Source organism: Brachypodium distachyon, chromosome 1 (assembly GCF_000005505.3).
Source record: "Brachypodium distachyon strain Bd21 chromosome 1, Brachypodium_distachyon_v3.0, whole genome shotgun sequence".
Classification (NCBI taxonomy): domain Eukaryota; kingdom Viridiplantae; phylum Streptophyta; class Magnoliopsida; order Poales; family Poaceae; genus Brachypodium; species Brachypodium distachyon.
In genome coordinates this window covers 63,133,594-63,146,005 of record NC_016131.3, presented here as the reverse complement: position 1 = coordinate 63,146,005, position 12,412 = coordinate 63,133,594, and the positions used below count along the sequence as shown (strand labels likewise).

General features: G+C 42.6%; 2 protein-coding genes across 5 annotated transcripts; one reads left to right on the top strand and one right to left on the bottom strand.

The window, feature by feature from the left end:
• Positions 1 to 1,928: 1,928 nt before the first annotated feature.
• Positions 1,929 to 8,115, bottom strand: LOC104581788. 4 transcript variants are annotated; one of them, XR_001405553.2, is made up of 8 exons: positions 7,880 to 8,115; positions 5,360 to 5,463; positions 4,768 to 5,082; positions 4,590 to 4,665; positions 4,380 to 4,507; positions 3,777 to 3,906; positions 2,580 to 2,645; positions 1,929 to 2,453 (listed from the first exon to the last, which is right to left on the bottom strand). XR_001405553.2 is itself a non-coding variant. In XM_010230378.3 (6 exons), exons 1-6 carry the CDS (start codon positions 4,780 to 4,782, stop codon positions 2,432 to 2,434), a joined length of 426 nt encoding a protein of 141 aa, XP_010228680.2. In that variant the 5' UTR covers positions 4,783 to 4,910; the 3' UTR covers positions 2,039 to 2,431. The 4 variants fall into 4 exon arrangements, 1 of the variants encoding a protein (XP_010228680.2); XR_002962024.1 differs by having other exon boundaries at positions 3,479 to 3,906; positions 4,380 to 4,496; XR_002962023.1 differs by having other exon boundaries at positions 2,580 to 3,694; positions 4,380 to 4,496.
• On the top strand, positions 4,514 to 7,434 carry LOC100837299 (myb-related protein 2). Its single transcript, XM_003557957.4, has 7 exons — positions 4,514 to 4,693; positions 4,788 to 5,001; positions 5,080 to 5,156; positions 5,270 to 5,327; positions 5,399 to 5,483; positions 5,549 to 5,618; positions 6,533 to 7,434. Exons 2-7 carry the CDS (start codon positions 4,788 to 4,790, stop codon positions 7,079 to 7,081), a joined length of 1,053 nt encoding a protein of 350 aa, XP_003558005.1. The 5' UTR covers positions 4,514 to 4,693; the 3' UTR covers positions 7,082 to 7,434.
• Positions 8,116 to 12,412: the final 4,297 nt, after the last annotated feature.

The window sequence follows — 12,412 nt, the reverse complement described above, 5'->3', positions numbered from 1 at the left end:
CAGATTGTGCATGATGAATTGATGATGAGCCTTGAAAAGAGTAAATTTCACATAACCATAATTTTTGGACCACTAGTATCGCTGAACCACACTTATTGCAAAACCGTTCGCCGAACCACACATTTTGAGGCAGTTTGTATCAAGTAGCCCGAAACCGGGTGGTTTGATGGTTTAAGGTGATTACTTATGGATGGGGCCCACCTGTAGGATGCCATGTGATTCGCTACAAGTCGGGAAAACTGCGGCCACAGGAAGGAGAAGGGGGCCGGGAGTTTAGTCGCAGGTTTACCGGTTTGGTTGGGTCGGGTCAAAGCCGACGTGGCATCTAACATGTGGGACCCACATGTATGGAAACAAGAGAAACCGCCCAACCACTCAGTTTCGGGCTATTTGAGACAACTGCCTGAAAATGTGTGGTTCTGCAAACGGTTTTGCAGTATGTGTCGTTCAGCGATACAGCTGCCCTCAAAAGTGGTTCTATGAAATTTACTCCTGAAAAATGAAAAATGTTGTGCGAAGTCGTCCCTACATAGGCAGTGCAACCCAACCAACGAGTCCAGCGCATGCATGTACGTAGACTTGTTGGTATCAGCTGAGCCATGCCTAAGATCCCTCCTTGAGAAAGGAGCGAGCAAGCAAAAATCCTAGCCCTCTTCCTTTGCACCTTCAGTTCTGTTCCTTGGAGGCTGTTTTGACCTGTGAGCGAGCAAAAGAGCAGCACAGGTTCACAACCAAAAAGAGGATACGAGAGAGAAGAAAAGGCTCTGTCTAGTTTTGGTGGCTCCTTGTACCTTGTTGATCCTTACCATCTTCGTGGACTGAAGGCTCCAACTTTATTAGATTGGCTCCAAACTTGGTGAATTTGTTCTACCCGGACGGAGGGAGTAACACTTGTTTTGGTCAGTTGGTCTGAGTGCAGTTGGTTCGAGCACTAGATTAGAGAGTGGTTTGCTAAATCAGTCGTGCTCACTCCGTCCACAAATAAGTATACGTTTGGGTTTCAAAATTGTCCACAAAAGAGTATATTTTTCTCTTTCCAAAACACTTTTGACTAAAAAAAGTTTCTCTCTCATTGCACGGAAATCAAACCAAATAACATTTTTTCATACACTTAACTCATTGGAGGTGGGAGAAAAAAAGAAGAGACGGTGGTTCGGACCTTTTCAATTCAATTTCTAACTCAATGCTTAATTTTCTTGAAAAACTTCAAACGTACACTCTTTCGCGGACGGAGGGAGTAGCAGATGTTTTTTTTTCCGGATCCGTGCAGAATCTTTTTACAGCAAGATCAAGCGTCTTAAAATCGTGGCCTCAGAGTGGGTCCATTTTTTCCAGGCCGCGTGTCCATGCCTAGAGTGCGCAAAAGAACTGCCGCTACTTCCGATGCAGAACCGTGAATGAACCTATTTACATAGGTACTCGCTTCATTTGACACCAACACTTTTGCAGTTGAATCAAAACATCTCTCGTTTCTAGTGCTTGACCAATAAATGAATAGTTATTAGTTGGATACGATAGGCAAGAGAACCCTTCACACGACGTACGGCATGGGCTATGCCGGCCAGACCCATAAAGATGGTTTAGATGTTACACCAACCACAGAACCGCCCCGATTGGCTTAGTTAGTGCTTCCTTGCGCAACAAAGTGGAATGGAATAGAACAGTTATAGAAATTAATGTAATGTGACGGTTCTAGTTTTTACTCCCTCCGTCCCATATTAAGTTGACAATTTTATTTAGACAAGCATGTATCTAAATAAGTTTTAGTGTGTAAGCACATGCATATCTAGATAAAGTTGTGACACTTAATATGAGACGGAGGGAGTATACTTTATAAACCAAACACTTAGAACCAACTGATTTCTACATTTCTTAGTACTGAGAAGGTTAGCCATGTTGACTGAATATTTCCTTCCATTCCCATTTTCTATATTTTAGGAATCACATATTAATCATCTCAGTTTTTTGAATTATTCCATTACATTCTACTCCACGACCTTAACCCTACTTAACACACTTCAGAGTTTTAAACAAAAAATTTATCACACTTCAACAAAAATAAAAAATCTAGTTATCACACGACCCACTGAAGTGTGTGCATAAAATGCCCGCTTTCTCCTCATATGAGAAACAAAAATAAGCACCTTGCTGAGACCTACCTGATCAAAATTACGTTTCTCATCTTCGCCTTTTTTTAGGGAATGCACAAAAGAAAAACTTCACAAAACCGAAGCATCTTCACAGGGTTGAGGGATGATATCCAAAGAGAATTAAACACCTGGCCTATATTTATCCATCTCCATCCACGCTGCTCGTGTTTCTTTCAGCGAGCTCTACAGATGAGCAACTAATATGGGAGTTAAATGTGTTAAATATAAGCACCGAGCTCCATAGATGCTATGCAACAACAGTCCACACGTGTTGGTGCTTGTCACTTCGTCTCGCAACCAGGCCTGCGAGATACAGGGACACCGCGGAACAAAAGAATCATTGCTACCACACATACAAGAGGTGGACTACCGCAGGCGATATATATTCCCTGTCATCTCTGCCAATAATAATAATAATAATAAAAGTACCTGATTCCCCTAACTTTGTCAGCATCACTCTTTCCCTTATTCCTTCTTTCGGGATCGCGTGCCTCCCTGCGCAAACGATAGTGTCAAGAGCTCAGAGAGGGAGAAAGACAAAGCATATGATTCCAAGAACTTAGCAAGCAACAGCTGAATGTAATCTGCGCAAAGATAAAGTTCTCCTCCTCTCTTTGGATTCAGCACAAAAGATAAAGCTATGGCCATAAAGAGTTCATTCCATGTTCTCAATGCACAGTAGTTTTAGTTTGTGCTCCTCATGACCGGCCATCATTGCTCATAGCTCCCAGTCGATGCTCCGCGAATCAAGCAGCAATTTGGAGGAACAGAACAGATATGCACCAGCATGCTGCAACTGAACCAGAGCCAAGGTACAGATCTCATGTCCTGGGTACCATTTGCTTGTCTTAATATATATATGTGAACAAACTAATAGTTAAGCACAGGGATTCCCTGAAAGGGTTTGGAGAAGAGTAGAAGACTGGTATCCAGATAATTGCAGCAAGCAAAATACAGAATAGTAAGCTATAAAGAACGAGGCGTACTATCATGGACCATTCCTATTAGTTACTTTTGAAAGAACAAGCTTGTCAAACTTTTGCTTTCAAGGTCCTTCAGCATCAAATTACTATTGGCTTTATTTGATTTACAGTACGACAATTTTGCAAACTTCATTTCCACCCCCTCCCACCAATAACAACAAAAAAAAACTTATTCATCATGCACTCGTGACTTGAAACATATCCTGGACATCAACTGGATGGCAAAGATGAAAGAGCAAGATGACCGGATGTTTATTATTACAGAATCTCACAATTATAGAGGGGTGAACATAAATTAATGAATGCTACGACTGTTCGAGTGTTCGGTATAGGCGTATAGCTTACTTTTATGCCAGTTGAACTTGATGCATTTCTCTTATCAAAGCATGGAGAAGACAACTGATGGATCATGGATGCGTAAATGTAAGAGAAACAGTCAGCTGTACAACACACATGTAAAGGAAAAACAACTGAAATCAAGAAACTAAACCGTCAATTTTAAGCTCCTACTTTATGCGCCTTGTGTAGAACAGATAGACGATAGCAACCAAACTCAGAAGACTGCTTCACACACATGCACAACCTATCAGATTCGCCTATCCATTTCCCTTTTGCTTGATAGCTGAACAAGTACAAAACTTACCAGAGGAGACAAAAGGGAACCATATGCTTATTCCATACTTTGCTTTTGTGCAGTCCCAAGAAAGGCATCCGTAATAGAATGAGTTCCTTCTTCGCTTTATTTGCAGGGAAAACTTCATCCAATTCTTCTTCTGGATGCATTTGGTCAAAAAGGAATTTAAAAACTTTGCTCTCGCATCAACTGATAAATATATGCCTTGATGAACTGTATATCATGCTTGATTACAATGACATATACAACAAGCAACAGCATATGTGATTGCGAACAATAGAGAATCCTAATCAATGCCGACCAACTACAGATGCCCTTTCATTTCGCTATGTAAGTGCAGTGGAGAGTGGAATTAGTTCTAAACGATTAAGATGTAATTTAGGAATGACGTAAAGACAAAACTACATCCCACAGCCTAAAAGTTGTCCAGGGAACAAGGTTCCCACCTTTTTCTATAAAACCAATAAATAACATGACTGTCTCTAATTTTTCCGCCTTCATGTGTGCCAAGTAAAAGCAATATAAATCATATTTGATAGTGCAGAATCAGAATGCAAGAGTGTTCTTGGAATTCAAAAATAAAAGATTAGTGTGCATAGGGTCCACACGTACCAAAAGGAATAAGGATAATATCTCTTTTCAGTTGCTGCGAAGATTGGGTCAGGCCCGAGTGTTTCTTCCAACGATTCGAGATTCTCTCCTCACTTGCCTTCCTTATAAGAGCAGTCTCTGCATAAGATCTTGACATGAGTAGTCATAGTTATTTAGAACAGAGGTCAGCTCACTCCTGGCGAATAGAACTTCAAGGCACGATCAACAGACCTTGATTACCATAAATAGAGGATTCATAAAGCTGCAACAGGAAGTTCCTGGAAGGATTGTGCAACCTACAAGCATACTTCAGCACATAACAGCAATTAAAAGAGGTACGACTTGATGAGATGTGTCGTCAGTTTACTTTGAGCAAACAAAGTAAATATCTTGCAATATATATCCTAACCTGAGATATATTCATGTCAGATGTATCATCATCAACAACAGCTCCAGAGACACAGCCAACTCTTGTCTTCTAGGCAGACTTTCCCTTCAGAGAGGCACCTACTTTTACAAGGAGGAATCGTTCCAGGAGAGTCAGGACTTGTACTCTCAACTGATGCTAAGCCCAGGTTAAAATGGACCCCTGAGCTGCATGATCGCTTCGTGGAGGCCGTAAATCAACTTGGCGGGCCAGATAGTAAGAGGGCATTGAAACATTTTTGTCTTTGAAGCCACTGCATCAATGATATCATCTAAACACTTCAAATTCCTGCAGAAGCTACCCCCAAAACAATTATGAGGCTCATGGGTGTCCCTGGACTAACATTATATCATCTTAAGAGCCATCTCCAGGTATACATAGAATTTGTATTATAGCAATGTTTCTCTTTTTAAAGAAAATATATCATAATTTTTCCTTCACATGTCATCAAGCGAGATACTAAATATTTTTGTCTTTCACCTAGAAATACAGACTAAGCAAAAATCTCCATGCTCAAGCCAATGTTGGAAATTCAAGAAATGGTGAGTATAACGTCATCAAGTTAACAGCAGACCATTAATCTTGATACTGAACTTCCTGTTTCATTCCCCAGTGGTAGGCTGCACCATGGCGACAGAGAAGCACTCTGAAGGAAATGGATCACCAGTCAGCCACCACCTTGGGGCACAGACAAACAAGTAAGAGATAAGTGAATCTTTTCGCAAGTGTGTTTACAGAAGGTAACTGTTTGCTATTTTATCAGATCGATGCACATAGGTGAAGCACTTCAGATGCAAATCGAAGTGCAGCGACGGCTACATGAGCAACTAGAGGTACAAAAGCAGCATAATATAATTTATAATTAACTATGATAGTCACTTTGACATCTCCTTTCAATAAATATATGATTTATAGCTGACTATTGCATTTCGTGAGGTACTAATACAACAAACTGAAGTTCATGTCTGACTATCCGATTAATGTAGAAAATTCAATTTAAAAATATGGATGATGTAAGAATAGAGTACCATGAACCAGCACAAACTTAAACTATGCTTAACCAACATTTGATATTTTTATAAGTAAAATTTCGAGGCTATGCTCTGGTTGTGTTTGCTTTGTACGGATTATTTACAACTAAGTCGGGTAATACCTTCATGTTTATCCTGTATGGCTGTACGATTTCTTGTTTACTGATAGCTGCACCTTACCCACTGCTTAAAAATGATGCGCACTATGACAACACATAGGTTCTATGCGACAAAAGAAGGCTGAAAGACCAAAAGTCCTGCAACCATATTGTCTAGATAGATAGACATGGTGTATGTGAATCTTTGTTTGCCACTACTCAAAAGCTGTAACTACTATCGTTACATCTTAAGTTAAAAATGTCAAATACTTCACTGGGCAACTTGAGTTCCAGACTTTCAGTTAGTAGCCATACATTGAAGAACATCAAGATATGGTTCTTGGTATGTAGAGTAATGAAGAAACATGAGAAAGTTTAGAAAAAGTCCAATTAACTGTAAGTCCTCAAGGTTACTCTTTCTGTATCTCCTGTTGTGAAAATATTCGAGCCAAGGCTCCTCTGAGCTGCTTGTTACATGGTTTTCATACACAAATAATACATGGCTCAGATAGAAGTTCACCATTACTGTAATTTTCTCAGAGAAAAGAGATAAATGGTGTGATGCTCAAATACTCGTGGTCTGCTATCTTACGTTAATGAGCTGATGCCATTCAACAGGTACAGAGACATCTGCAACTCCGAATTGAAGCACAAGGAAAGTACCTGCAATCGGTGCTGGAAAAGGCACACGAGACACTTGCAAAGCAGAATACAGGCTCGGCTAGTCTAGAAAATGCAAAGATGCAACTGTCAGAATTGGTCTCAAAAGTGTCAACAGAATGCCTCCATAATGCTTTTACAGGCTTTGAGGAGATTCAAGGTTCACAAATGTTACAAACCATGCAACTTGGTGATGGATCAGTCGACAGCTGCTTAACTGCATGCGAGTCACAAAGAGATCAAGATATCCTATCAATTAGCCTTTCTGCTAAAAAGGGAAAGGAGATTGGAGCTATGGCATTTGATCTGCACATGAAAGAAGGACATGGGAATTTATTTCTTGAGAAACTAAGCAGAAGGCCTCCAAACCACCAAGAAGGGCATGAGAGGACGGATGGCTTTAGCATTTCATGCCAGACAACAAAACTGGATCTAAACATCAATGAGACAAATGATGGGCCTCAGAACTGCAAGAAATTTGATTTAAATGGGTTCAGCTGGACCTAGAAAACACGCAAGAGTGCCAATTTCATAGCAGTGAGATTAAGTGAAACAGAACAGTTGTTCCACTGATCAAAGATGTTGACATGCATCCCATGGTAAGACCTGGACCATCTTTGGTGTCAGCCATCGCAATTCACCGAAATAAGTGATGGACTTGACAATAAGATGCTTCTTGCAAGCCACAGAAGTAGGTTGTGTAGATTCCAGAGAAAGTAGTCCAGAACTCAGTGTTCTCCTTTACTATATGCATTGTTGTGATTCTGTACCATAGAAATACCACGAATTTTGTTGCACCCCCATACCAAAAAATGATTCGCATAGGACTGGCGGTGCCAAGGAACTTATCTTTTGCCTAATTTTTGTACCATGAGCAATGTGTCATGTCTAGACCCTGCTCACATCCAGTGGATCTGCAAGTCATTCATAGAAGGAAAAAGGAACAGTTAAAAAAAAAAATCCCCAAACCACGAGTACTGCATCCCTGCAACGGTCCAGTCTTAATATCTAAGACTCCGATGGACTTGATCCTCGCGATGCCATCACGAATAATCGTTTGCTGCGGCTGCGAGCTAGTTTCAACCGGAGATGGCAACGGCAACACACCAATCCAAACCACAATCGCTGAAACAATGCCTACAATAATCTACCAGGAATCACGCAATCCATGAATAGCCCCCAAAAAATTGAATCGCTGCAAATGCATATATAAGGGGGAAAGGAGAAAATTGGGGCAAACTTAAGCGCGTCCAGGCCATGGTTCAACGCCGCTTCTTAATCTCTCAAAATCTGCCCGGAAATTACCTGATTTGGAGAAGGGGAAGACTGGGTTCCAAGACGCGCCTATGTTGGAAGTGTCCGACCAACTTGAATTTTTTTGGAGGGGAGGTATTCGTAGCTTGAGGCCCGAAGGATATTTTTTCGGAGCACAACGACTGGACGTTGATCCCCTTCCCCTAACGAGTTCATCGCGGAGGAGGGCTCGGCGCCGGTGAAGACGACGAGGCGAGTTTTGATCTAAAAAGACGACGAGGCGAAGGCGTGGCCGCGTGGGCCGCCGCCGCCCGCCCATTTAGCGTGCAAGTTTGTGGGCTGGCTACAAAGTTACTACTGTAGCATCACAGCCCATTAGGCTTATCGCCGTTCTTCTGACTGCTTGTCCTGTCTCTACCCAAGTCAGAAAATTCGTCGTACTGCAACCGAAAAGCTGGCTATTCTCTCCAGGAAATTTGATGAGATTTTCAAATGAGTATTGACAGTGGAAAAAGATCACCATTGCCCATGGCTACCATTGTCACCGCTTCTTCGTGGTGAGGGGATGCTCCCTGGCTCCCAAAGGTGGTGGGAGAGAGAGCTCGCAGGGCATAGGGCTGTCTCTTTAGTGGCGCAAGTGTAGAGTTGGTCGTAGAGGTTTCATACGGCCGCAGATGGCACCATGGAGATTGTCGGTGGCGCAAATCTGCTAATATCGTGCTACCTTGGTGTGGATCTATCGCAGCGATTACAACTCAAGGGCGAGTGGTGGTGTCTCGTCGCGGTGGTCTAGGAAGGTTGTACATGTTGGCCGACCGCAGAAGGAGTGGCAAAGTGGCTATAGCGTTTTTGTGAGTTTAACAGAGCTGATAGCATTCGCCTTGTTTCAAGTGAACGTCAATGTTCTTATCGATGTTGACTGTTGGCATGTAGTGCGTCGCAAATAGTTTTTTTTTTGGCGTGATGGCTTGATCCCTCATGTTCGAGGCTTAGAGTGCCGCGTCCTACTTTTTTCATAACAGTCCTAATTTCTTCTGCAGAGGCTAGGAGGGGTGGCTAGATTGGCGGAGCGGTTTTTCGGTTATATAGTTTGTGGGTGTCCAATTGGTATGATTGCACTATGTTCAGGGTATCATCATTGGTGTAGGCTCTACGTCCATGTGTATTGGTTTCACTTCGAATTTTTCTAAACTTGACAATTACTTTGTATTTAAGAATTAATCAGTGAAAAATACAAAAAAAAAGTTGCCTCAGTAAAAAAAAAACAATTGACAAAGGTGTTCGCTTTCTCATTGGGAAATTTCGGCTGCCTAATTCTGTACTCTTGATATGGATAGCTAGCCAGCATTGTGTCAAAGGTTACTTTTTGGTTGGCATGCTCGTTCTCAATATGTTCGTTAATTTATTTACGTTGTGGTTAGTCTCTACGTCAGGTCGTCAGCTGCTATCTTATCTTAGCTCCAATGATCTAACCCTGCTTTTAGTTTTTCAGCATATATTTATCAACCGCTCAAGTCGTAAAGTAACCTTTATGCATAATTCACTAGCCAGCCAGTACTCCTATGTACGCTTTCAGCTGGGTGATGACATAACGGGGGCCGTTTTCAGTGGTAAGCTGTGTGTGCTCCTTTTCTGCATGTTGCATCAAGCTCCTCCTTTACACTTTCACTACTCTGTTCTTGTCCAGAAATGGAACCTTTGGCATTCAGATTAGGACGTGCTCCTACTTTAATTGTCTTGGTTGTAGAAAAACTATACTTGTCCTTCACGTAAAACACTCATTGCCGCTTCTATGCTAGCTTGTAGTTTGTTCACTTAGATAAATCAGTATTAAGGGGTGCTTGGGTACGATCAGTGAAGTACTCCTTCTCTCCCTCTGTTATGAATCATTAACCTTGTCCCAGTGGGTAAGCTAACAGCAACAGCGTGCACACATTTCAAGATTAATTCATTGATTGATCTCATTGTTATGGGAGACAGGATTTTTTATTCTCAAGTTTACTACTCCCGCTATCCAGGCCGTCAGCAAGTTTCGATCGGACGTCCGATGTGAAGGCCAAGAGCACGTCGTGAAGTCCACACAACAGCAGCAGACGCCGTCGCCGTCTAGGACACTGTAGCGATCTGTGCATGTGCAGTATCCGGCCGTTCACACAATAGAAAAAATCGTAAAACTTTGGAATCCCATGCGATGCGTCCTGCGGTATACTCCGTAATTGATTGGGGAGGGGAGAGATCATCTCCAAGGATAGATCGAAGGAACAGAGAGAGAAAACAACTTCACCTCTCACTACCAACACCGGCGGTGGATCCCGATCGGGGGGAGGCGATGGGGGGATCTGGCGCTCCGATTCTTCTCGGACGATCGGGATCTGCCACAGCCGCGGGAAGAACCGGTTCTTGTCCTCTTCCAATCCGCGGGGCGCGACGGGCGGGCCGGATCTGTGGTGTGGTCGCCGGAGGATTCCACACGGCGGTCTCCGTTTTCAGGTGCCGCCGTGAAGATCGAGCGGCCGCAGCCCCCAGGTTCTTCTACCTCCTCTGCCGTCGTCAAGATCCAGCCGCCCCCGCCGGTTCTTCTCCCATCGCCTCGAGCCAGCAACCTGCGCTCCGTTCTGCTCCTCCACCTCTTCAAGTCCTCTCCTCTCCGATATCTTTTGTTGATCCAGATCCAAATGTGATTTTCCCATTTGTTTTCTTCTTATTTTGTTGTTTGAGATTCTTCTCCCCCGTAGCGGATCCATAAATTGTTCATTAGGTTTTCTTTACAGCATCTAGAATTTACCTTCTCTCTATCCGTACTGTAATTTTTGTACACGAAATTTGGATGATTCTCAGATTTAGGCATTTAGCCCGTGCGAAGTTTTGCTGCATCCAAAAGTGGTCTTCTTTCTATTCGTACAGAATTCTTGTGCACAGATTTTTGAATGATTCATAGATTTGGCACATGTGGAATTTTGTTGGTGTGATGTGCAAGATGTGCAGATTTCAATGACTGGCACAAATGTTAGAATGGAGTACGCCAGGGACGAAATGGTTGGCACAACAGTGATAGTTACCAAAAGAGATTAATCATGTACTGATTGTGTTCCTTTTCAATCCATGTGTTCCCTCTCTCTAAATCCATTTTCTTCTCAATCCATGTGTTTTCTATCTCTCTCAATCCATGTGTTCTTGAGTTAGAAGGCCTGAATTTTGCCTTCGTTGCCCCATATGCCATCCATGTCCTTGTTCTCTGCTAAGTTGAGCTCCAATAGACCAAAAAAAGGTGAAGTGGAGAGATCGTCTTGGTGATATGGAGCACCCGATCCGATCAAGGACATACACAATGATTGTGGGGTCATAGTACTAGGTACCGTCCTTTTGCATGCCATTACGTCAATGGCATTTTTCATTGCCGTCTACTCCGCGTCAAATGATGGAGGGCTGGGATAGTTGGAGCAATAAGCTCGAGAGTAGTCTCACCTTTCCCTTGTTACGGAGTACTAGATCGAAGAACTAACAGCTGTCATGCATGCATGAACAGCCCAAAGGGCTTTATATTCAAAGCAACCGAGTAGCACGACGTACGGAGTCTTCAATCTTGGCACTTAGCAAATGCCTTTGATCCACAACCCCTTTCAGTCTGCGGAGATGCCAAACTTAATTTGGCAAGACGAGGAAACGAAGGAAAATGCCGAGAGAACAGAGAGTAGAACATGCCACCGACCGACATCTCCCTTTAGCTGAGAGTGAAATTTTCCTGAAGAATTGTACAGAACGACACAAAACCGCGTAAAACAACGTGCTTCTGGGACGCGCTTTTCCTGTCGATAGGCTACAAGGGGCGGTGGAGGCCGGCCGGGGACAGGGGCAGAAGCCGGCCGGTTTGAGATGCAGCTACAGCTCCAACCTCTGCATGATCTGGCTGCGTCTGGAGAATCACCTGCAGGTGCATAGTATTATATATTCTGATGCCTTGTTCTGCGGCAATTGTTCAATGCATCGAACATCCATTAACTGTTGTTATATGTTAGACTTAATTAAAGTTTCATGGCGCAGGTGAGATGTTTTTTTTTTGTTTTTTCTGTAATTCAATGGATATAAGCCGTGTGAGGCGCGTATAAATTTTGTCTCCTGCATGTGGGTTCCTGTGCAATATGCATGTGATAGATATTTGCCACAATTGACACCTGGAGATGGGGAATCTTAAAAGGAAAATAGCAAGTGATGGACCTAATGTACTTCAGCAATCCATAGTAACATGCGATGACTAGAAGTCAGGTTAGTTGAGAAGTCACCCGGAGACTTACGGACTAGCACCGTGGATCAAGGTTTAAAATTTTGTTTTGTACATTTTGGCACCCATGCACCGAAATGACGGAAGATTCAAAGCTATTGGGTTTTTGTGTTTGAAATGTACCAAAGTATTACCAAGTTAATGTATCGATATTATAGCAGAACATAAGTTTGTCCAACACAGGTTGGAAAACTTAATTACTCAGTTCTCATTTAGAAGAAAAAAAAGATGCATACTGGACTTTGGATAAACTATTTTGCCCTGGGTCAAAACCCAAAAAATTAACCGAAAGGCTAAAATTTTGA

Excerpts from the sequence above, each read along its gene's own strand:
- LOC104581788 (XM_010230378.3), bottom strand. Across the intron at positions 3,907-4,379 it reads TATTATCCTTATTCCTTTTG|AAGAAGAATTGGATGAAGTT; the intron begins GTACGTGTGGAC and ends AAATGCATCCAG. Across the intron at positions 2,454-2,579 it reads GACAAAGTTAGGGGAATCAG|GCCTGGTTGCGAGACGAAGT; the intron begins GTACTTTTATTA and ends TGTATCTCGCAG.
- LOC100837299 (XM_003557957.4), top strand. The coding sequence starts at position 4,788 with ATGTATCATCATCAACAACAGCTCCAGAGACACAGCCAACTCTTGTCT. Across the intron at positions 5,157-5,269 it reads ATCTTAAGAGCCATCTCCAG|AAATACAGACTAAGCAAAAA; the intron begins GTATACATAGAA and ends TCTTTCACCTAG. Across the intron at positions 5,328-5,398 it reads TGTTGGAAATTCAAGAAATG|TGGTAGGCTGCACCATGGCG; the intron begins GTGAGTATAACG and ends TTCATTCCCCAG.